General features: G+C 46.2%; 1 protein-coding gene across 1 annotated transcript in view; it reads left to right on the top strand.

Moving 5' to 3' along the window:
* The window catches only part of MYLK2 (myosin light chain kinase 2), a 356,223-nt gene that overhangs the window by 156,129 nt on the left and 174,457 nt on the right, over positions 1–25,637 (top strand). Inside the window, exon 3 of the mRNA XM_030211793.1 lies at positions 4,811–5,300. Coding sequence (XP_030067653.1) covers positions 4,811–5,300 — 490 coding nt within the window. The remainder of the gene's footprint in view (positions 1–4,810; positions 5,301–25,637) is intronic.

Raw genomic sequence — 25,637 nt, 5'->3', positions numbered from 1 at the left:
AATTGGTTTTGAAAATACCAATTTGGACATTTTTGTGAGAAAAACGTCTGCAGATTTATGCCACTTTTTGGACGGTTTTCTCTTTTGAAAATGAGCTCCAAAGGCAACATGGATTTAGTGAAGGGAAATCTTGCCTTACCAATCTATTACATTTCTTTGAAGGGGTGAACAAACGTGTGGATAAAGGTGAGCTGGTTGATACTGTGTATCTGGATTTTCAAAAGGCGTTTCATAAAGTACCTCATGAAAGACTCCAGAGGAAATTGGAGAGTCATGGGATAAGAGGTAGTGTCCTATTGTGGATTAAAAACTGTTTAAAAGATATAAAACAGAGAATGGGGTTGAATGGTCAGTATTCTCAATGGAGAAGGGTAGATAGTGGGGTTCCCCCGGGGTCTGTGCTGGGACCGCTGCTTTTTAACATATTTATACATGATCTAGAGATGGGAGTAATTAGCTTTTTAACATATTTATAAATGATCTAGAGATGGGAGTAACTAGTGAGGTAATTAAATTTGCCGATGACACAAAGTTACTCAAAATTGTTAAATTGCAAGAGGATTGTGAAAAATTACAAGAGGACCTTGAAAAATTACAAGAGGACCTTGAGACTAGGAGACTGGGCGTCTAAATGGCAGATGACGTTTAATGTGAGCAAATGCAAAGTGATGCACGTGGGAAAGAGGAACCTGAATTACAGCTACGTTATGCAAGGTTTGACGTTAGGAGTCACCGACCAAGAAAGGGATCTAGGCGTCATCGTTGATCACACGTTGAAACCTTCTGCTCAGTGTGCTGTGGTGTCTAAGAAAGTAAATAGAAGGTTAGGTATTAGGAAAGGAATGGAAAACAAAAATGAGGATCTTATAATGCCTTTGTATTGCTCCATGGTGCAACCGCACCTCAAATATTGTGTTCAATTCTGGTCACCGAATGTAAAAAAAGATATAGTGGAATTAGAAAAGGTACAGAGAAGTGTGATGAAAATGATAAAGGGGATGGGACAACTTCCCTATGAGGAAAGGCTAAAGGGCTAGGGCTCTTCAGCTTGGAGAGAAGAGGGGAAATATGATAGAGGTCTATAAAATAATGAGTGGAGTGGAACAGGTAGACGTGAATCGCTTGTTTACACTTTCCAAAAGTACTAGGACTAGGGGGCACGCAGTGAAGCTAGAAAGTAGTAAATTTAAAACAAATCGGAGAAAATATTTCTTCACTCAACGTACAATTAAACTCTGGAATTTGTTGCCAAAGAATATAGTAGAATCGGTTAGCTTAGTGGGGTTTAAGAAAGGTTTGGATGGCTTCCTATAGGAAAAGTCCATAGACCATTATTAAAATGGACTTGGAGAAAAGCCACTACTTATTCTAGAATAAGTAGCATAAAATGTATTGTACTGTTTTGGGATCTTGCCAGGTACTTGTGACCTGTATTGTTCCACTGTTGGAAACAGGATGCTGGGCTTGATGGACCTTTGGTCTGTCCCAGTATGGCAATATTTATGTACTTAAAATAGAGAGACATATCACCATAATCCCAACAGTGGAGATAAACCAAAAGTATCGGATGACTTCAGGCCAAATTTTCATGAAAAAGGCCACAAAGATTTATTAAAATATTCCAAAACAGCCCAGCTTGGCCACGTTTTGGTGCTAAGGCATGCATCAGGGGCTAATTTGCAATCTCTAGCAGTCCAGCTTGGCATGTAGTCTTTACTAGGGTGTCAGTTATAAGTTCTTTGACACATGAATTTTATCATTGTTGTAAGCACTTGTTTTTTGTCACAGTTGACTATGATGAAAAGGAGTTTATGCTGATGGAAGAAGAAGTATTGTGAGTTGTTAGTACAATATTGTCGCAAATTAAATGTGTTTTATACAGAGCAGCAATAATGCATATACCCCTGTTTAATGCTAAGCTGGCTGTGATTCTTCAGCCTTTTGTATTAAGAAAGTTGAGAGATTATGCGATATTGAGTTGGCTCCTTACTGAATTTGTTCCAGTCTTGTGGTGTACTTTTCTCCCAGTTACAGAGGCTTGCATTAAATGGGTGATTTCTAAGGTGGTATACACTGGCTCCTTTCTTGGTTGTTACTTACTGTGCTTTACTGAATATGGTGTGTGAATTTTTGCATTCTTCAGTTCAAATTTATTTTTCAGATACTAATTTTGAGGAGCTCTAAGCTTGAACCATTTCTAGTTTGTCATTTTTGACAAAATTTGTTGCGCAAGTGCTTTAAAAACAGTACATGATTTTGTTGAACATTCTCTGTTGGACCCACTGAGTTGGTTTCCAACTGAGCCATAGCATGGAGACTTTGATTGTCTTTATCTGATGTATTTTGTGCAGCCTTGGATCTGGGATTAGTGCTCATTTGTTGTTTTTTAGATATAAAGGTTGCATTTGATACAGTGAATCATGTTGTTTTGCTGTAGCATCTGTCATTGTCTGGTAATAGAGGTACAGTGCTGCAATGGTTTGGGTGTGTAAAGGGCTAACCATTAATAACAGGAGAGGTGTGGTAGTGTATTTTCAGAATGTGTGTTTGAAGTTTGCAGTTCCTCAGAGAGTCTCTTTCCACCTCCTCTTTAACTTGTATTTGCAGCTTCTTTGTGGTGTTCTCCACAATCTTGATTTATAGAATTTATACAAATGATATTATATTGGGTTTTTTTCTTGGTTCTTTTGATTTTTCTAAGGTGGAGGAAGTGATACAAGCAGTTTCCACCTGGTTAGTTCATAACAGTTTGTCAATTTGACTAAAAACTGATGCATTGGTTCTTTTTTCAGGATTTTTCATTACCTATTCTGGATTTTATATGTTGTTCTTCGATGCAGATTCCAGTGCTGAGGTTAGATATCTTGAACCTCTACAGTATATGCGGCATGTAATGGCAGCCATGTTTGGTATGATGCGGTTGCTATGTTGACATAAGGATATTTTGGAACCTAATATTGCAGGCTTTTACTACTTCCTCATTTAGACTACTGTAATTCACTGTTGGTTGGCATGCCATCTTTGCTGACTAACCCAGCAGGTGCTATATATAATTGAATATAAGGAGAGGTCTCAGAGTATAAACTCACCCAAACGAGACTACACAAAGTGTTTTACGTGTCTAAGGGTGGACAAGCATCTCAAATCACAGAACTTCTCCTTAATGTATTTTTATATAATTTTTGTGCTTGCAAATGCACCCCCGTGCTATAATACTTATCAAACTTTCCTACAGCATGCACCCTCTGCCAATGTAGGCTACTGATAGATCAGTTCCATCACTGATTTCCAATGACCTCATATGCACAAAACATTAAAGTGCTATAATATGGCTAACTAAATAGCTTATATATCATTTGCATTTTACTTATCCTCTATATATAAATAGGATAAAGGCACTTAGCGTTATGATGTCAGAGGGGCCTCAAATCGAACAGACAAACTCCCGATCAATGGAGGAAAATTCCCATATATAATTGTGTCAACGCTGTAGTTCTTCTATCCATGTCCATAAGCGATAATCCACTCTGACAATGTTGTTCAAACCGGACTTCCTTCATTGACATTGTTTCCATTATATCATACCCTGGTTTGTATGATTGGCGGTTAGATTTTTTACCAGAGATAATTTGGGGATTTTAGGTTTTTTGATCTTTGCTGACTAAAGCATTACAGATAACACAAAATGCTACTGCTCATTTATTGGTGAATGCTAGGAGGTTTGAGCATATAATACCAATTATAGTGATGCTTTATTGGCTTTTGGTTTGTCAACAACCCAAATTTAAATTAATTGTATTATTAGTGAAGGCACAACATGGGGCAGTTGTTGTATAAGCCTTAAAGTTTGCTGTGTTTATCTCAGTAAGCTTTGTTGGCTGTTTCATCTGTGACGTTGTCCAGCAGGGGCAGACTTCCCATTGGGACAACAAGGCAGTTCCTGAGGGCTCACAACGGTAGGGGGCCCACTCTCCCCCTAGCTTCCATCTAGTTTAATCACTTTTAATAGGTGATTAGGGCTCATGACCCTTATTTCCTAGGGGCCCAGATCACTGCCGTTGGTGTCCAATCAGGTCTTCTGCTTCCACAGTCACGGTACTGGTGCTGTGGAGTTCCTTACCACTTAGTTTGTGACATGATATTCAAACATTTAGGAAGAAGTTGAAGGCATTTGTATGTAGGGAGGCTTTTAACCTTAGTAAATAATGTGCTGTTGTGGTTTTTTTTATTGAATGTTTGTCTTGTTTAATTTCTGATGTTATATTGTAGCCCAAGTTTTGAGTGACAGGATATAAATAAATAAGTAAGTAGGCCTTAGGCAGAAGGCTGTCCCTTTGATTATTGGACTAAATGAGAGGGCTAAGGATTAAAAAGAGAAAAATAATCCTGGGTAACTGTGAATAAAAGCATATGGTGCCACACATGACAAATATTTGACACCAAAAAACACAGACTGTGGCACTGATAAAATGTGCAACACTGTAAAATTGTTTATTATTTTACATGACTTGGAATTGTCCTAGAATATCCCAAGGCTGGCCTTTGTGCAGTGCTTGGGTGTTAAATGCTTTTAAAGTGCAATGAGAAAACTGAGAAAAAAGATAGTCTGTCTGATGCACACATTGACCTTTGCACTATTTATAGACGGTAATTATATCACCCCTTAATTCTTTCCCTACCAAAGTCTATGCTGCCAGCTGCCCTAGTTTCCCAAATGGGAAATGTTCCAGCTATAATCCCTGTCCTCGGCAGCATCTGTGCTTGTCACTGTTAGAGTTCTCTGCTTAATATGCCATCCTTTGTTTTGTAGGAGAGCTACTGAAGGCAGAGGAACAGGAAAGGAATCCCATACATCCAGAAGTTCATATCCACAGGGATCAAAAGATAAGATCTCAAGATGTGGAAGGGGAAGACTGTATTATAAAATCTCCAGAATCGGACCCAGAAGGAATAGTTAAAGCCCTAAACCAGCAGGAGCTTTGCAGGACTGTTGAAGAATCCTGTACTCTAGCTACACAGCAGGATGAAAAGAGTAACAGTGTCATAAGGACTGATGGAAGTCTTGGAGGATCAGAGACAAAACCCCACAAAGGACAGCAACATCTACTCCTGGAGGCAGAAAGTAGCACCAGTCAGCATGTATCAGGGTTACAGTGTCCAATGCCAGAGGCAGAAGACCAAAGGTCCATTCAGCCTGAAAAATCTCTAAAAGGCAGAGAGTTAAAAGCAGATGAGAATGTGGAAGAGATAAGTGCTGAAAATGTTGCTGGCCTTCAGAAGGTTTCTGAAGTTATGTACAGGTATGTTATCCACTACTGGTACTAAAAATGCAGATCTTGGGCTGGTGTAGCAGCTTGGTGGCAGTGCTGTACAATGTTTCATAGAGACCTAGCTTCAATCCCTGGAATGGATCTTCTTTTTCCTGGTTGGCCACGGTTTGGGATGATGCAGAGATAGTGTTCAAAGCCCTTGGGAAGGCAGTCCCAGTAATTGTTTAACAGTAACATCGAGGTCCTGGATTCAGAGCCCACAATTTGCAGGGTTCTGGAAGGAGTCCTGGTATATGGCTCCTGGCTGATTGAAGTTGGCAGGAGACATAAAATAGGAGAAACATTCAGACAATGTGGATGAAGGCTCACAGCACCAGATCCCAACAGAGGCTGATTCCCAATTGAGCTGAAAGCCCAAAACAGCAGGGGGAACCTGCCAGGCCAAAATAAAGCAAGCTTGAATTTGTCTATGCTCCTCAAGTACTGATTAAAGGTGTTCAATTTTATGTACAATGTGCTTCAAATCACCACATTGCTACAGAAAACTAATGAGCTCTAAAAGGTTGGCTCCCCGTGAAGCACACGATTGCTGTGACCTACAGATGTCTCTGGGGTCCTTTTACTAAGCCGCGTAAGGCTCTACATGCACCCAACATGCGCCAAAATGGAGTTACCGACCAGCTACTGTGTGACTCTTGCATTTGATGCGCGTAGGTCATTACCGCCCAGTTACTGCGTGAGCCTTTACCGCTAGGTCAATGGCTGATGGCAAGGTCGCAGACCCAAAATGGATGCGTGGCAATTTTGATTTTGCCCGCACATCCATTTTGGCAAAAATATAAAAAAAAGCCTTTTTTACATGCGCGCTGAAAAATCGATCAGCGCGCCCAAAACCTGTGCCTACACTACCGCAAGCCATTTTTCAGCGCACCTTAGTAAAAGGACCCCTCAGTGAGGAGAACAGCTGATGTTTTTTACACCACTATTAGTCCAGATGCTCTGTTCATTTTAGGGCTTTGTGGATATCTGCAGCACAGTTCCCAGTTTTGTGGGGGCTTAGACAGGCTATAAAATGTTTGAAGAGATACCTCTGGAGACCTAAAAGGATAGTACATTGAGAAACTACAATGCTATGGGGTGCTGGATGTACCCTCTCTGCCAATGCTCGACACTCATACACCCACCCACACCTTCCAAATCCAAACAAAGGTTTCTGGTTTCTAATTGTACCAAGCGCATTATGTTCAGAGAAAGGCTCATGTGCTCCAAAATGTTGAGTCAATGAATGCACACAGTACGTGTTTTTGGCTGTAGTGCAGAGTTACACAAGCCATATTAGTCCCAGAGAAAATAAGTCTTTGTAAGTTGATATATTTTAATAATCTTTTATTGATGACAAGTCCAGCAGTAGGAGATATACAAAGAATCCAATCACAGAACATACATAAAGAAAAAGAAGTATCTTACAAACCATCATCACACTTTTTTGGTTTTATCCCCCCTCCTTACCCACTGTTCCAGTTTAAAGCATCTGTTAGTGATGATAATCCTAACATCAAATAAACAAGCAAACGCCAAATGGCTAAATAGGTATCATCAACAAAATAAGAAAATTACCCTCTCTCATCCCCTGAAAAAAAATCCCCATCTCCCAACCATCCCCCCCACCGAATCTCTCTCAATTGAGGCATAACAACTATAATGGAGAAGCGAGAATTGTATTCCTTCTGACTCTCCCCTTCCCACAGAAAAATAAGGAGCATTCCCAGCAGCCCCCCCATCCATCAGAATCTACCCAAACGTCTCCCCTATCCCATGGAAAGAAACTAAAGAGGTAAAACAAAACTGGGGAAAACAAGAACCCCACTCTGAGTGTCACAGATTAGCAGTGGCGTAGCTAGGGGGGAGTGGTTGCTCCCCCAAACAGATTTTTAGAAAAAAAAATGGTGCCTATGACACTCATGCCAATCTCTTTTTCTGCCCCCTCCCATGCAAGTCTTGTATCTTTTCCTGCCCGCTCTCTCCTGTCTGCTTGGTCGTTTTTACTGCCCTGAAGTCTTCTCCCTTCGGCACCGGTGATTGACTTAGTGTCGGGGCCCCTCCGAAGGCACGTCCCACTCCCACCTCTGTGGAAAACAGGAAGTTGCATTAGAGTAGGCACGGGACGTGCCTGAGAGGCCCCGACGCTGGCAGAAGGCTGACTATGTGAATCGCCGGTGCCGGAGGGAGAACGCTTTAGGGCAGTAAAAATGACCACACGGATGGAAAAGAGCGGGCAAAAGAGAAGTAGAGAAGGGAGAAAGAGCTACCCAAGGAGGTTTAATACACAGGACTGGAAGTGAGCCTATCTTGTCCACCATAAGCAAGGAAGCCAATTTGGTTAATTTGTTTCCACTCCTCCATGCAGCCGTCATTGCCGTTCACTCAAAGCAAAGCAAGCAAATTTATGAGCTGCCTCATCCATGTTGTCATTCTTTATCGTTGGTCCATCTGTAACAAGTCTAAAGTTGTTTCAGTTGGATAGGCAGTGCCTTAAAAGCTGGAGGAAAAAAGAAATAACAATTGAATATCACTAAAACAGCTTCAAAAATTATTGTAGCTGGTGGAAACCACAATTATAAACTCTATAGTTTGTGCTTATTTTTCTTCACTGTTCTTCCATACAATACAGATGTCCAGATTTCAGTGAGGATATCCTGTTTCCTGATGGGTTCATTTTAACTGTTGTAATCTGCCTTGGGAAACGTGATGTTATAAAGATGTTAGAATATATTGAAATTAAATGGAAGTAGAATTAAACTCTCTTTTCATTGGGGCACATGGAATCACATCTTCATCTGTTTTATCAAGTGATTTCAAACTCAAAAACGTCAACAACATGGAAACCTGAATGCGGAGTACCACAAGGATCACCGCTATCACCAACCCTTTTTAACTTAATGATGACACCTTTAGCCAAATCGCTATCCAACCAAGGACTCAACCTGTACATCTATGCAGACGATGTCACGATATACATCCCATTCAAACAAGACATAACTGAAATCACAAATGAAATCGCACACAGCCTCCAAATAATGAACTCATGGGCAGACGCATTCCTTCCAACTAAAGCTAAACGCAGAAAAAACACAATGTCTCATCCTGTCCTCACAATATAACACAAACAAACCCAATACCATAATCACCCCAGATTACACCCTTCTGGTCTCAGACAGCCTGAAAATTCTGGGAGTCACAATTGACCGAAATCTCACATTCGAAGACCATGTGAAAAATACAGCAAAGAAAATGTTCTACTCAATGTGGAAACTTGAAAGAGTCAAACCTTTCTTCCCAAGGGAAGTATTCTGCAGCCTAGTACAATCAATGGTGCTAAGTCATCTAGACTATTGCAATGCCATCTACGTTGGATGCAAAGAACAAATCATCAAGAAGCTTCAAACCGTTCAAAACACAGCAGCCAGACTCATATTTGGGAAAGCAAAATACGAAAGCACCAAACCCCTAAGAGAAAAACTACACTGGCTTCTGCTAAAAGAACGAATTGCGTTCAAAGTCTGCACCCTGGTCCACAAAATCATTCACGGAGAAGCTCCGACCTATATGTCAGACCTTATAGACTTGCCTATTAGAAATGCAAAAAGATCATCATGCACATTCCTCAATCTCAATTATCCCAACTGTAAAGGACTAAAATATAAATCCACATACGCGACCAGTTTCTCATACATCTGCACGCAGCTATGGAACGCACTAACGAAGGCCATAAAAACAACGTAAGACATAACCATCTCCCGAAGGCTACTGAAAACAGATCTTTTCAAGAAGGCATACCATAAACATCCATCTTAAATACTAAATAATACTATACACGTTCTAGACAAAAACGAACTCGTATCACATAACTGATTAACCTCTTTGATATTAATGATCAAGCAATACCTCTTTAACCTTATGTTGAATAGGGTCTCTCTATATTTGATGACCTAATGTATGTTACAATCCAATCTATCACTCAGAAACCTTCATGCAATACCACAATTTATTCTTCTTTACCATGTATGCATGCACATGGTATATATATATCATGATATGTTCTATATATGTTATGTTCCATGTATATTATCATTACACCATCTGTAATTCTACTACCTGGAAATGGCAACCGCCATTACGGCAAATGTAAGCCACATTGAACCTGCAAATTGGTGGGAAAATGTGGGATACAAATGCTACTAATAAATAATAATAAAAATATTATAGAAGTTTACCTTTTAGATACACAAATGGATTATTCTGTTTTGAACACATTTCAGGGGCAAGTGGTTTTATAAGTCAAAATAAAAAAAATATTTTGTTTCATGCTGATCTCTTTTGTTTAAACATAAATGGGCTATAAGCCCCTAATGCAGTCCATTGGTTTTCTTATATTTTGTTCTTGTGATGACTTATACTATGTCAAAACTGAAAACTCTTTTCTCTCTCTGGTCGATAATAAAAGGAACACCATCCACCCTAAAAAGTTGTTTTGTGGCTGTACATGAGGAATTGTGATATTGAATAAATAAGTGTATGTTTGTGTCCCTAGTCATGCATCCTACTTTTATATAATCCTTTCAAGAAATCCAGTCAATCATTTAATATTAGTGGAACATAGCCACAGAGGCATGGTATGGTCGCATTTTTAATATGGTAATACCAGGGCCCAGCTAAGGAACAGGTTATTTTGAGTTAGTCTTCACTGGACCAAACTTGCTTTTCTTGTGCCATCACTATCCAGCAGGTAGGCAGTGTCTTAAAAGGTGGAGGATAAAGAATTTTTTTTTTACATTTATATCACACATTATTCCAAGCAAAGTCTGATTCAATGTGGCTTACATTTGAAAGTACAGTGAGACAGAAAAATAGAATTCAATTATATCATGGGAACAAATAGATGGATATGTCTGAAATATTTAACAAAGTTGAGATTAGCAGATATACCCAACTGGGCATTTAAAAGTTTGTCCTTTAATGATACCACATGTTCAGAAATCATAGCCATAAGTATAGACAGTTATTCAAAGATTATCACATGCACACACCAGAACAGGCATCCATCACATTGCAAAAGTAAACAACAACTTCTACAGAGTACATCCAAAATTTTATTTTTATTTCCTTATTTCCATCTTTCAAAATTCCAGACAGCAGATATACAGATCAGCAGGACCCAAAGCACTCCAAAACAAGTAAAGTCAGAAGCAACACAGTTTATACCTAATTGTTCAGCCACCCTTAGGATTCACCTTTGGGCTTAAAAAGCAAACCATGTGTATGTAAGGTCTGGATAAACAAATTAAAACAATCAAAGTTTAAAGCAAATGCCCATATGTTATATATAGTAGCAATAATGAAACAATGATGGAATGTTCACATGGCAGGCAGCCTGAGCCAACAGATTTATTTTCCACTGAACATAATGAACTTTGTATGAACTTGGCGGCTAATAGTGTGCTGAACTGGACAATGATGGCACATTTAGACTGACTCTGGACTTCTGCATGAAGGTAGCTCTGTCCTCATTATTCAATATCCGACTTTTAAATTAGAATAATAAAAATATCACGTGCACTTTTATGTAAAATATATTTTTATTGATAACAGCTTAGACAATAACATTGAACATTGTATATCTCAGTAGAAATACAGCAGATAGCAAATCATCAACTATTCCAAACATGTTCTTACTAATCCGTCATCATATTTCTTCCCCCCTTCCCCCTCTCCACCCCCCACTTCCTCCCCACTATACCGGTACACCCCCCTCTCTCAACGATCCTTCTCTCTATATCAACAACATCCCCCCTCTCGTCCCCCCTTCCACCCCCTATCCCCCCCAACACCTTACCTCACTAAGCCATGTGTAAATCAGTCAATCTGGAGGGAACCTGTACTCTTATAGTTCCTTCTCAAAGTAACATTATAAACTACCCTATTCCATATCATCATGCTGATCAATCCATAGACTGGTGGGTTGTGTCCATCTACCAGCAGGTGGAGATAGAGAGCAATCCTTTTGCCTCCCTATATGTGGTCATGTGCTGCCGGAAACTCCTCAGTATGTTCTCTATCTCAGCAGGTGGTGGTCACACACAGCAGCAGCTCTGGCTAGGTCTCCAAGCCTAATTTTTAGGTTTTGTTGAGTACCTGGGGTTGAGGGCTCTTCTTGAGCAAGTGCAAACCTGGTGGCGCCAGGTCCCTCCTTTTCTCCCCCTCCCGCTGGCTCCGTTAAAAAAAAAAAAAAAAAATTTTTGAACGTCCTTAAGGGCGTTTATTTCGACGTTTATTTAAACATTTATTGTAGCTACTCACTGGGACACCAGGTCGTTACAGCTCGGAGCGAGAAGCAGGTAATTTTTACCTTTTTATAGCGGGCAGGGGGTTCCCCGATCGATCTCCACGTGGCCTATGGTGTCGGAGGGCGAGGGCGCGAAGAATCGCTCCCCGGACCCCGTGTGCGCTTCTAGCGGGGATGCGGGGGTCTTAAAGTCTGACTCGCCCTTGTTGGGTGTCAGTTCGGAGGCCGGTCAGTGTCCCGGGTCTTCCTCCGGTGCGGCGGTTTTTCCCGCCATAAACGCCCATCCCCCGCTGCTCGCCTCCGCCATCTTGGCCGGCCACGCTGCTCGGACGGCTTCTTCTTGGGCCGCCCTTGAGCTGGGAGACGTTAATGCCATGGCCGCCCTTGATTTGGGTGACGGCAAAAAAGCGGCTAAAGTAAAGCGCCGTTCTTCCTGCGCGGCTCCTTCGTGGAGTGTTGGAGTGTTGCGCCGGACGCCATCTTGGATGTGCAGCATGTTTCTCCCCCGCTCTTGCGAGCGCCAGTTGAGGGTGCGTCTAGGGCAGTGGCCCAGGCGGCTGAAGTGCACAGTCTGGGGGGTTTCTCCCCTGAGTTTATTTTGCTGCTGCATCAGGCCTTCCTTATGCAGAACGCTGCCCCTTCTCCCTTGTCCGATAAAGGGGTTGAGGCCCCCGGAAGTAAACGCCCTCGGGTGGATTCCCAGGCCTTAGAGGACTTTGTCTCCTCTGATGTAGATGAGGGCAGCGTATCTGAGTTCTCCCAACGGTCCTTTGCGGATTCCTTGGAGGAGACGGATTCCCGATTGGATGGAGCGGATGACCCCTCTGCAGCGCGGATCTTTCGCTCAGAGGATTTGCCCAACCTGTTACTGCAGGCCATGAGCATTTTGAAGATTTCCTCTCCAGAGGACGTCTCTCCCTCAGCCCCTGTTGGCTCCGCCATTATGCTGGGGACGAAGCGCCCGCCTAGAACCTTCCACGTGCATGATGCCATGCACACCTTAATTTCGGCTCAATGGGATGTCCCGGAAGCGAGCCTCAAAGTGGCTAGGGCTATGTCCCGCCTCTATCCTTTGCCTGAAAGTGAACGGGAAGCCTTTCTTTGGCCTACCATGGATTCTTTAATCACTGCGGTGACTAAGAAAACGGCGTTGCCGGTGGAAGGTGGCACGGCCCTAAAGGACGCCCAAGACAGAAGATTGGAGGCGGCCTTAAGGTCGTCCTTCGAGGCGGCTGCCTTAAGTTTGCAGGCCTCAGTTTGCGGCTCCTATGTGGCCAGGGCGTGCCTGACGATTGTGCAGCGGGCTTCCCCCTCGGATCCTTCCTTGAGGGCTGATTGGCCGGCCCTGGAATCGGGCTTGGCTTATTTGGCAGACTTACTGTATGATGTCTTGAGAGCCTCGGCTAAAGGTATGGCTCAGACAGTCTCTGCGCGGCGGTGGCTTTGGCTGAAACATTGGTCTGCTGACCACGCCTCTAAGTCCCGCCTGGCTAAGTTGCTTTTTAAAGGCAAGCTGCTTTTTGGGGTCGAGCTGGACAAAGTTGTGACCGATCTCGGCACGTCTAAGGGCAAGAGGTTACCAGAGGTCAGGGCTCGGGCCAGTGCTCGCCCCGGTAACTCCAGAGGACGGTTTCAGGAAGCCCGTCAGTACCGCCCGGGCAAGTCGGGCTCCTCTGCCCCCTCTTCCTTCAAGAGGAACTTCTCCCCCAAGCAGCATTCCTTTCGCAGAGACCGCCGTCCCGGAGGTGCGCCCTCCGGTCCTCCCCCAGGGTCTCGTACCCAATGACGGGGTCCTGGTCCATGGCCCAGTGCAGATTGGAGGACGCCTGTCCTCGTTTCTGGGCGAGTGGACCAGGGTAACTTCAGACGCTTGGGTGCTGGAAGTCATCAGAGACGGCTACAAGCTAGAGTTCTGCCGACCCTTAAGAGACGGGTTTGTACTCTCTCCCTGCAAGTCTCCGGTCAAAGCTGTGGCAGTGCAGCAGACCTTGGACAATCTCATCCGCCTGGGTGCGGTCGTTCCGGTGCCAGAAAATCAGCTTGGCAAGGGACGTTACTCCATTTACTTTGTGGTACCAAAGAAAGGAGGTTCTGTATGGCCTATCATCGACCTCAAAGGGGTCAATCGGGCCTTGAAAGTTCGGCACTTTCGCATGGAGACTCTCCGCTCTGTTATAGCGGCAGTGAAGGCAGGGGAGTTCCTGGCATCCTTGGACATCAAGGAAGCGTACTTGCATATTCCCATCTGGCCTCCTCATCAACGCTTTCTGCGTTTTGCAGTCCTGGGCCGACACTTCCAGTTCAGAGCCCTCCCGTTCGGGTTGGCTACTGCTCCGCGGACCTTCTCCAAAGTAATGGTGGTCATCGCGGCCTTCCTGCGAAAGGAAGGAGTACAAGTCCATCCTTATCTGGACGACTGGTTGATCCGAGCCCCCTCTTATGCAGAGTGCGGCAAAGCTGTGGACCGGGTGATTGCTCTTTTGAGCTCCCTGGGGTGGATCATCAACTGGGAGAAAAGCCAGCTGTGCCCGACTCAGTCCCTGGAGTATCTGGGAGTTCGATTCGACACCCAAGTGGGCAGAGTGTTCCTGCCGGACAATCGGATTGTCAAACTTCAGGCTCAGGTGGACCAGTTCCTAGTAGCCTCTCCGCTTCGGGCTTGGGACTATGTGCAGCTGTTGGGCTCTATGACGGCCACGATGGAAGTAGTGCCCTGGGCCAGGGCTCATATGAGACCACTACAACACTCTCTGCTGCAGCGCTGGACTCCGGTGTCGGAGGATTATGCTGTGCGCCTTCCCTTGGCCCCAGCAGTGCGCAAGGCGCTGAGCTGGTGGCTGAAGACAGACAAGTTGTCTGCAGGGATGCCTCTTGTGACCCCGGAGTGGATTGTCGTCACGACGGACGCCTCTTTGACGGGCTGGGGAGCCCACTGCTTGGGAAGGACAGCGCAGGGGCTCTGGTCTCCTGCAGAGGCAAAGTGGTCTATCAACCTCCTGGAACTCAGAGCCATTCGGTTGGCGCTTTTGGAGTTCCTCCCGGTACTGGCGTTGAAGCCAGTACGGGTCCTGTCGGACAATGCCACGGCTGTGGCCTATGTCAACCGCCAGGGAGGTACCAAGAGCGCCCCTCTAGCCAAGGAAGCCATGAATCTATGCCAGTGGGCGGAAGCGAACCTGGAACAGCTGTCGGCGGCCCACATTGCCGGAGTCATGAATGTCAAGGCGGACTTTCTCAGTCGCCATACCTTGGATCCCGGAGAGTGGCAGTTATCGGCTCAGGCGTTCTTGCACATCACGAAGCGCTGGGGCCAGCCGAGCCTAGATCTGATGGCGTCATCGGCCAATTGCCAAGTGCCGCGCTTTTTCAGCAGAGGACGGGACCCTCGATCTCTGGGAGTAGATGCTCTTCTCCAACAGTGGCCGACACAGGAGCTTCTCTATGTGTTCCCGCCCTGGCCCATGTTGGGCAGGGTACTAGACCGGGTGGCAAAGCATCCGGGCCGGATAATCCTGGTGGGTCCGGACTGGCCCAGACGTCCCTGGTATGCGGACTTGATCAGGCTCTCAGTGGACGACCCTCTGCGGCTGCCAGGGGAGCAGGGCCTGTTGCATCAGGGTCCCTTGGTGATGGAGGATCCCTCCCCCTTTGGTCTTACGGCCTGGCTATTGAGCGGCAGCGTCTGAGGAAGAAGGGCTTCTCAGACAAGGTCATCGCCACTATGCTGAGAGCGAGGAAGCGCTCTACTTCTACTGCTTACGCCAGGGTTTGGCGTACCTTTGCAGTGTGGTGTGAAGCAGGCTCACTTTCTCCCTTCACTGCTCCAATTTCTTCAGTGCTGGCGTTCCTGCAAGAAGGTCTGGAGAAAGGCCTGTCGCTCAGTTCCCTTAAAGTCCAGGTAGTGGCTCTGGCTTGCTTCAGGGGCCGCCTGAAGGGTGCTTCCCTGGCTTCGCAGCCAGATGTGGTACACTTTCTCAAGGGAGTTAATCACCTGTGCCCTCCTCTGCACTCAGTGGTGCCTGCGTGGAATCTCAACCTGGTGCTCAGAGCCTTGCAGAAGCCGCCTTTTGAACCCTTGTCGAGGGCATCTCTGAAAGACCTGACGTTGAAAGCAGTCTTTTTGGTGGCTATCACTTCAGCCAGAAGAGTTTCCGAGCTCCAGGCACTCTCATGTCGAGAGCGTTTTCTGCAGTTCACTGAGGCAGGAGTGACTATTCGCACAGTGCCTTCCTTCCTGCCCAAGATTGTTTCTCGCTTCCATGTGAATCAGCAGCTCTGTCTCCCTTCCTTTCGTAGGGAGGACTACCCAGAGGAATACTCTGCTCTCAAATTTCTGGATGTTAGACGAGTCATCATCAGATACTTGGAAGTGACCAATGATTTCCGGAAATCGGATCATCTGTTTGTCCTGTTTGCAGGTCCTCGTAAGGGTCTGCAGGCTGCTAAGCCTACAGTGGCAAGATGGGTCAAGGAAGCCATTGCAGCGGCTTATGTGGCCGTGGGGAAGGTGCCGCCTATTCAGCTGAAGGCTCACTCCACTAGAGCTCAGGCGGCCTCGATGGCAGAGGCCGGGTCCGTCTCCTTGGAAGAGATATGCAAGGCGGCAACTTGGGCATCGGCCCATACCTTCTCCAGGCATTACCGCTTGACTGTGGCTGCTCGGGCGGAGGCCCGGTTTGGAGCTTCAGTGTGGCGGTCAGGGATTTCAATGTCCCGCCCTGGGTGAGTACTGCTTCGGTACATCCTACCAGTCTATGGATTGATCAGCATGATGATATGGAAGGTAAAATTATGTATCATACCTGATAATTTTCTTTCCATTAATCATAGCTGATCAATCCATAGCCCCTCCCAGATATCTGTACTGTTTATATTCTGGTTGCATTTCAGGTTCAAGTTTAGTCTTCAGTTCCTGTTCAGGAGGACTTCGTGTTCAAGTTTTTTCAATTGGATTCTTCAGGAGTTGAGACGAGTTTGTGTTACAGTGAGCTGCTGCATTCCTCTCCCCTCCGTTTTAGGGGGCTGGATTGAGACATAAATTCTGCCGGCGCTCCCTCCCGCTTCGGCGGTGTTAGGGTCAGTCAGCTCCTGTTGCGGTTGCAGGATAAGCCAGATCCCCCCGCATCGGCGGGGTGGTGTCCCTCCCCCGCTCCGCGGGGATGAGCTGGACGGATTCCCCTCCCCCACTTGTGTGGGGATGAGCTGGGTTAATTCCCCTCCCCCGTTTCGGCGGTGGTGAGCTGGGCAGAGTGTCCCTTTGTGGGTGTAATTCTCTAAGTGCTGAGTCCTGCGGATGGAGCTTGGATATCGACATACTGAGGAGTTTCCGGCAGCACATGACCACATATAGGGAGGCAAAAGGATTGCTCTCTATCTCCACCTGCTGGTAGATGGACACAACCCACCAGTCTATGGATTGATCAGCTATGATTAATGGAAAGAAAATTATCAGGTATGATACATAATTTTACCTTCCCCCCTCCCCCTCATACTCCCTGTCACTGAGCAAAGATCTTATTCCACACATTCACTATATCTTAGAGTGACATAGAATTCAAAATCAGACTGTGCACCCGTCCCGACAAAGATTGAATATAAGGGTCCCAAACTGCCCAAACTTTTTTCTTTCGATTGTTTGGCAGGCATCTCGAGCTTCTAGCACCAATAGAGTATGAAAAGCATTCCTCCAGTGCCAAAAGGAGGGTGATAACTTCTGTGTCCAATATTGTAAAATACACTGCGACATTGGCTTTATAGAGCAGCGACCGGTCTGTCCGCTGAAGGGAACTCCTTCCCCCCACCATTCCCAGGATAATATCCTTAGGTGTCATGTGTATCTCTCTATTCAGTAAGTGCCCACAGTATCTCATTATCTTATTCCAGAAATCTCATATATATGGGCATGTCCAAATCATATGAAGCAATGACGCCTCTGTATCATCGCATTTATAGCACTTAGGCTCTTCTATACATCTGGTATAAAATGCCTGTTTGGGAGAGAAATATGCTCTAGTAATAATTCTATATTGAATTTCTCTATGTCTTGCACTAAAGGTATTTGTGAAAATCTCTCTCAAATACTGTAAAATGTCCCCTTCGCGGATTTCCACTCCCAAATCAGCTGAATGTTCACTTCTGCGCTATATCTGCATATCTTTTGTGTGGGGTCGCCATTACTATAGCTTTATACAGAACAGAGACTGTACTTTGCATGCTACCTGCTGGCAGGAAAAACTGCTCCAATAGCTGATATATCTCTCTGGCACAATTGGATCGTTTGAGTTTGTAAACATAAGTATATACCTGGGAGTATGAATACCAATCTATATTCTCGCTCCCCACTATAGATTCCATGGCCTCCCTAGATTTAATGTCTCCCGAGTCTTGCAGGGTATCAGCCATATAGACCACTCCTTGCCACGCCCAACTATGAAATCTCCCCTGTGTTAACCCCGGGCCAAAATCGGAGTTCCCAATAAAAGGTGGTATATCCGTGCAATAAGGATTCTTATGTAGTAGTAGAAGCAAATATTGCCAAGTGTGTTTCATGGAGTGCAGAAGGATGTGTTTGCGCCATGATTTAGGTATGTGCCTATAGGTTGCACGGAGCAGGAAGTGAGGGTGATAGGGGCGGAAACGTTCTCGCTCCAGGCCCCACGGTGTAAATTCTTCTGAGCCCAATACCCAATCCGCCAAATGCCTTAACAAGCATGCCCAGTTATATCATCGTAGATTAGGTAATCCTAAGCCCTCCACTCTCCATCCTCCGTACAGCTGTTCTATCTTAAATTTGGGTTTCTTACCTCCCCAGCAGAACTGAGACAAAAGCATTCTAAGCTGTCTTAGATCCTTGTGTAAGACATATATCGGTAGCTGTCGTAGGACGTATAGGCACCGAGGGAAAATTATCATACTATATAAACTTATTCTCCCACTTAATGATAAGGGTAGGTTGTGCCAATGTAGTAACTGCTGTCTCGTATACTGCAAAAGTCGATCCACATTTCTCTTATACAATAATCTAAGGTCTGCTGTTAAGATGACCCCCAAATAAGTGAATTCCTCTGCAGCCCACCTCAATGAGTACTCCCCCACCCTTTGATTCTGTAACGAGGGGGTAGTGGGAAGACCCTCCGACTATTGGGTATTCAATTTAAAGCCCGAAAAGGCCCCATACTCTGCAAAGCTTTCCAATAGCACCTGCAAGGATTGACACGGATTAGATAAGTGTACCAGGAAGTCATCAGCAAAGGCTGAAATTTTAAACTCCCATGTTCCCATTTTTATCCCAGTAATCTCGGAGTTCCCCAGAATCTAATACCAGTGCAAATAATAATGGGGATAATGGGCATCCCTGTCGCATTCCCCGGTTAATTGGAAAAGTTGGTGACTAAACACCATTCACCAATACCCTAGCTGTGGGCCCCTTGTATAGTGTGTATATTGCTTTCTCTGAGGACAAGCAGGCTGCTTGTTCTCACATGTGGGTTGATGTCCATGTCTGCCCAAGAAACAGCAAATTTTTCAAGCAAAAATAAAAAGTTTTGCCCAGAGTCTTCTGGCATGTGAATCACACACACCGTGCATGTGCAGACGACTTCCCGCCCATCGCGCGAGTGTGCCCTTAGTTTGTCTGCGACAAGGTGACAGGATTTTTTCTGCTCTCCTCATTTTTAGGCCCAGGAACAAGAGTCTGAAAACTATTTTTTGCTATTTCTTTTAATATTTTTGTCATTTTCTTAAAAAAAAAAAAAAATATATATATATACAGTGGGGGAAATAAGTATTTGATCCCTTGCTGATTTTGTAAGTTTGCCCACTGACAAAGACATGAGCAGCCCATAATTGAAGGGTAGGTTATTGGTAACAGTGAGAGATAGCACATCACAAATTAAATCCGGAAAATCACATTGTGGAAAGTATATGAATTTATTTGCATTCTGCAGAGGGAAATAAGTATTTGATCCCCCACCAACCAGTAAGAGATCTGGCCCCTACAGACCAGGTAGATGCTCCAAATCAACTCGTTACCTGCATGACAGACAGCTGTCGGCAATGGTCACCTGTATGAAAGACACCTGTCCACAGACTCAGTGAATCAGTCAGACTCTAACCTCTACAAAATGGCCAAGAGCAAGGAGCTGTCTAAGGATGTCAGGGACAAGATCATACACCTGCACAAGGCTGGAATGGGCTACAAAACCATCAGTAAGACGCTGGGCGAGAAGGAGACAACTGTTGGTGCCATAGTAAGAAAATGGAAGAAGTACAAAATGACTGTCAATCGACAAAGATCTGGGGCTCCACGCAAAATCTCACCTCGTGGGGTATCCTTGATCATGAGGAAGGTTAGAAATCAGCCTACAACTACAAGGGGGGAACTTGTCAATGATCTCAAGGCAGCTGGGACCACTGTCACCACGAAAACCATTGGTAACACATTACGACATAACGGATTGCAATCCTGCAGTGCCCGCAAGGTCCCCCTGCTCCGGAAGGCACATGTGACGGCCCGTCTGAAGTTTGCCAGTGAACACCTGGATGATGCCGAGAGTGATTGGGAGAAGGTGCTGTGGTCAGATGAGACAAAAATTGAGCTCTTTGGCATGAACTCAACTCGCCGTGTTTGGAGGAAGAGAAATGCTGCCTATGACCCAAAGAACACCGTCCCCACTGTCAAGCATGGAGGTGGAAATGTTATGTTTTGGGGGTGTTTCTCTGCTAAGGGCACAGGACTACTTCACCGCATCAATGGGAGAATGGATGGGGCCATGTACCGTACAATTCTGAGTGACAACCTCCTTCCCTCCGCCAGGGCCTTAAAAATGGGTCGTGGCTGGGTCTTCCAGCACGACAATGACCCAAAACATACAGCCAAGGCAACAAAGGAGTGGCTCAGGAAGAAGCACATTAGGGTCATGGAGTGACCTAGCCAGTCACCAGACCTTAATCCCATTGAAAACTTATGGAGGGAGCTGAAGCTGCGAGTTGCCAAGCGACAGCCCAGAACTCTTAATGATTTAGAGATGATCTGCAAAGAGGAGTGGACCAAAATTCCTCCTGACATGTGTGCAAACCTCATCATCAACTACAGAAGACGTCTGACCGCTGTGCTTGCCAACAAGGGTTTTGCCACCAAGTATTAGGTCTTGTTTGCCAGAGGGATCAAATACTTATTTCCCTCTGCAGAATGCAAATAAATTCATATACTTTCCACAATGTGATTTTCCGGATTTAATTTGTGATGTGCTATCTCTCACTGTTACCAATAACCTACCCTTCAATTATGGGCTGCTCATGTCTTTGTCAGTGGGCAAACTTACAAAATCAGCAAGGGATCAAATACTTATTTCCCCCACTGTATATATATATATATATACATACTCCCATAGTTTCTTTTAGTGTTTTTTGCCTATTTTTAAGTTTACTTTCTTTTTGATGCGGCTGGGTTTCTCCCTTTTTGTGCCCTTCACTTTTTTGGCACAATCGCATCGTTTGATTTCGCCGAAGCCATTTTTCCTTCCATGTCATCAAGGACACCCAGCGGCTTCAAACGTATTCGGTGCAACTGAACCATCTCAGGTACCGATACCCACGCCTGGTGTATCCAGTGCCTTGGGCCTGATCATAGCCCAACTGCTTGTAGTCTGTGTCTTCATATGAAGAAACGGACCCATGTGTCTCGAGAAGCCCAACGAGAAAAGCTTTTTGGGGCTCGGTCCGGTCCTTTGACTTCGGTACCGAGGTCGTCGGCGTCAACATCAGAAGCAGCATCGACGTCGGGAGCAGAGGTAATGGCTGCTGATAGACCAATTCGTGCTGGGAGCAGTGAGAAGTCGAGTGGGTCTCCACCTTCCTTGAGGCCTCCTGTTATGCAGGCCCCCTGGGACTGACCTTCGTCGGATCTGGCCCCGAGGAGATGTGAGGATTCCACATCCTCATCAGTACTGAGGAGTCTCGATGACGGGCGTTGAGCGAAGGCGAAGCAGCACCGTCATCATTCTCCTTCAACACACGGTGCCGGGAGCTCTGGGGCGTCGAGAGAATCAGCATCTGAGAAGCGTCGGCGCCGAGAGGATTGCTCTCCCTCTATACAGGAGGTGCTGATGCATCGGTCTTCTAGCAGCCCAGTACCTGCTCTCGAGCCTCCACAGATTCTGACACCATCTGTTCCACCGACTCCTCAGCTTTCTCCAATGGTGGATCTCGGCAAACGCATCCGGGCCTTGTTTCCAGAACTTCTGGAAGGACAGCTTCGGTGTCTGGCCCTTCTCCTGCGGTGAGGTCCCTGACAGCGGTGCTGCATCGGTGTCTGCTGCCAACCAGGTCGACTCCCCTTTGATGTCGGTGGAGGAAGCTTCACCTCAGTCCGAGCGGGCGTCGGCCTCTTGACATCACCATCGAGGACATCGTTCCTTGGCGTCGAGGCAGGTTCAGTGTCGAAGTACCTTAAGGGAGGTCTTATCCAATACAGGAGCGTTCGTGGGAGTCAGAGGAAGATCCCAGGTACTCTGAACCTTCCCTTCCACCAGAGAGGAGACTATCTCAACTGAAGAGTCTTTCCTTTTCCTCTTTTGTCCGGGAAAAGGCTACAGCTATTCCCTTCCCTGTGGAGGTTGAGGATGAGCCCAGGACTGAGATGCTCGAAGTCCTGGACTATTCTTCTCCACCTAAAGAGGCTGTAACAGTTCCTCTGTATAAGGTACTGAAGGAAGTCCTTAAGCAAAACTGGTCAGCCCCTCTGTTTGGCCCTGTGGTCCCGAAGAAAGCTGAATCCCAGTATCGGATCCATGGTGAACCTGGATTGATGAGGTCTCAGTTACCCCACAATTCTATGGTGGTGGACTCCGCCCTCAAAAGAGCTAGGAGTACTAGAGACTATGCCTCGGCGCCCCCAGGCAGAGAAGCTAGGACTCTTGATTCTTTTGGGAGGAAGACGTATCAGGCCGCTATGCTCGCAGGCAAGATTCAGTCATACCAGCTCTTCATGAGCGTTCACTTGCGGGACTCAATAAGGCAACTGTCTAGCTTGGTTGATGCACTCCCTTCAGAGCTGGCCGAGCCCTTTCACCAAGTGGTCAGGCAGCAGAAGGCGTGTAGAAAATTCCTGGCCAGGGGTACGTTCAACACTTTTGATGTAGCATCCAGGATCGCTGCTCAGGGTATAGTGATGCGCAGACTCTCATGACTGCGTGTCCCTGACCTAGATAATTCTGTCCAGCAGCGAATGGTGGATGTTCCTTGCCGGGTGGACAACCTTTTTGGTGAAAAAGTAGAGGATCTTGTTGATCAGATCAAGAAGTATAATGATGCTATGAATTCTCTCTCCCACCGGGTGCCTTCTGCTACAACCTCCTCATCTAGGAGGTATTTTGGGGGGAAGAGGACTGCTCCCTATTCCTATCCTAGGCGTAGGTACACTCCTGCTTCTCAGCAACCTGACCAGGCTCAGCCCCAGCACGCTCGTTCTCGTCAACAGCGTGCATCTAAGACCCATACTGCTCCCCAGCAAAAGCAGGGGGCGGGCTTTTGACTGGCTCCAGTTAAGCATAGCCTCAGTAAAAGTGCCTGTACCGGACAACTTGCTGGTTGGAGAGAGGTTAATATTTTTTCACCAAAGGTGGCCTCTTATAACCTCCGACCGGTGGGTTCTTCAAATAGTCCGGTTAGGATACACCCTCAATCTGGAATCCAAACCTCCAAATTGCCCACCGGGAGCTCATTCGTACAGTTCCCAGCACAAACAGGTACTTACAGAGGAACTCTCCGCCCTTCTAAAGGCTCAAGCAGTCAAACCCGTTCCACTAGGGGAAGAAGGGCTGAGATTCTATTCCAGGTACTTCCTTGTGCAGAAAAAGACAGGAGGGATGCGTCCCATCCTAGACCTAAGGGCCCTGAACAAATTCCTCGTCCGAGAAAAGTTCAGGATGGTTTCCCTGGGCACCCTTCTTCCCATGATTCAAGAAAACGATTGGCTATGCTCTCTGGACTTAAATGATGCTTACATACACATCTCGATACTTCCAGCTCAAAGGAAGTATCTTCAGTTTCGGCTGGGAACTCAGCACTTTCAGTACCGTGTATTGCCTTTTGGTCTGGCGTCAGCGCCCAGAGTGTTTACAAAGTGTCTAGCAGTAGTCGCAGCATCACTACACAGACTGGGAGTGCATGTGTTCCCTTATCTCGATGATTGGCTGGTGAAGAGCACCTCGGAGGCAGGTGCTCTACAGTCCATGTGAATGACTATTCAGGTGCTAGAGCTACTGGGCTTTGTGATCAATTATTCCAAGTCCCATCTCACCCCAGTACAAAAGTTGGAATTCATTGAAGCTCTGTTGAACACAAGGACAGCTCGAGCTTATCTTCCCGAGGCAAGGGCAGACAACCTCCTGTCCCTGGTATTCAAATTTTGAGCGTCTCAACAGATCATGGCTCTGCAGACATTGAGACTTCTGGGGTACATGGCCTCCACAGTTCATGTAACTCCCATGGCACGTCTACAAATGAGATCAGCTCAATGGACCCTAGATTCCCAGTGGTATCAAGCTGCGGGGAATCTAAAGGATGTGATCCAACTGTCCACCGACTTTCGGAATTCCCTTCAGTGGTGGACGATTTGATCCAATTTGACCTTGGGACGTCCATTCCAAATTCCTCAGCCACAAAAAGTGCTGACGATGGAAGAGGAAGTGATGTCACGAGGCTCAATGGCTGCTTGATCCATCAGCTCCGCACACCCTCACCCAAAAACGGTACCCACTGCGCTTAAGTGCATCTCCTTTTGTGGGCAATAGCTGTGGATCGGGTGCAAGAGGCAAGAGCTAGCACGATGAGTAAAAAAAAAATACCGCGCCGCCGAGGGACAGCGAGCGCCAGTCCACGCAGCAGTTAGCAAAAGGCCTGCCACACACTGCGTCTCCTAAACCGCAGAGCATGGTGGAACCAGAATCGCCTGCCCCCCGTGAGGATCAGGAAGACCCTGCCCTTGCCACGGCTCTTCCGGCGGAGCTGAAAAAATGCTTTGAAGAGCTCTGAGCTGAAATTCTAGCCTCCAAGGAAGAGATCCTTGAGCATGTGGACTCGCTTAGTGTGGACCTGCGTGAACTGGGGGGCAGGGTGGAGGTGCTTGAAGAAAGGGCGGATGAGCAGGGGGAGAAAAACGAGGAGGTGGACAGGAGACTGAATAAAATAGAGGAACAGGCTGCAGAGCTGCAATACCATCTGGACGACATCGAAAACAGGGGGCGCAGGCAGAATCTCCGTTTTCGGGGAGTACCAGAGGCTGGAGGCCTGGAGGACGTCCCAGAGGTGGTGCGCACCCTATGTATCAAGTTGATGGGGGAAAGCTTCGACGCGGGAGCAATGGGCATTGATAGGGCCCACAGAGCACTGGGGTAACCGAGAGACAACACACCGCGGGACATTATGGTACGCTTTACAGCTTATGGGAGCAAGGAGCAGATATGGCAAAAGGCTCGGCAGAATCTGCCATTGGATTACAATGGAGCATCAATTTATCAGGATCTCTCAATGTTTACACTCAATCAGAGACGAGCAATGAAACCAGTAACTGAAGTCCTGAATAAAGAGAAGATACCTTACAGGTGGGCTTTCCCATTTGCTATTTGCTATGAGATCAAAGGGGAGAAGACTTGATGCCGAAACGTGGAGAAGGCGTGGCAACACCTGTATGCTGCGGGACTGGCCTCGACGGAGTTACCGCCGGCTGTGATGGCACCCTCTACCAAAGCGCGGCTACAGCGGTGGAAAAGGGTGGAGAAATCGTCGAAGAAAAATGTGGCCCAGATATGAGCGGCAGCACATCAATAGACTAAGTTTGTTCGGATATTCATAGTCCGGTGATAGGGTACTGAGAGACATAAAATATGCTGGAATTGAAAGGATAAGGTATAAGGGTTGGCAATGTGGAAGCAGTTGGGAGTGAGTGAAAGCAGTGAGGGTGGGGGGCAGGGTGCGGGGAGGTGGGATTGAGGGGTTCCTTGTTCGTAAGTATTCTGTAAGGT

This window comes from Microcaecilia unicolor, chromosome 8 (assembly GCF_901765095.1).
Source record: "Microcaecilia unicolor chromosome 8, aMicUni1.1, whole genome shotgun sequence".
NCBI classification, from domain to species: domain Eukaryota; kingdom Metazoa; phylum Chordata; class Amphibia; order Gymnophiona; family Siphonopidae; genus Microcaecilia; species Microcaecilia unicolor.
This window is presented reverse-complemented; position numbering and strand designations above follow the sequence as displayed.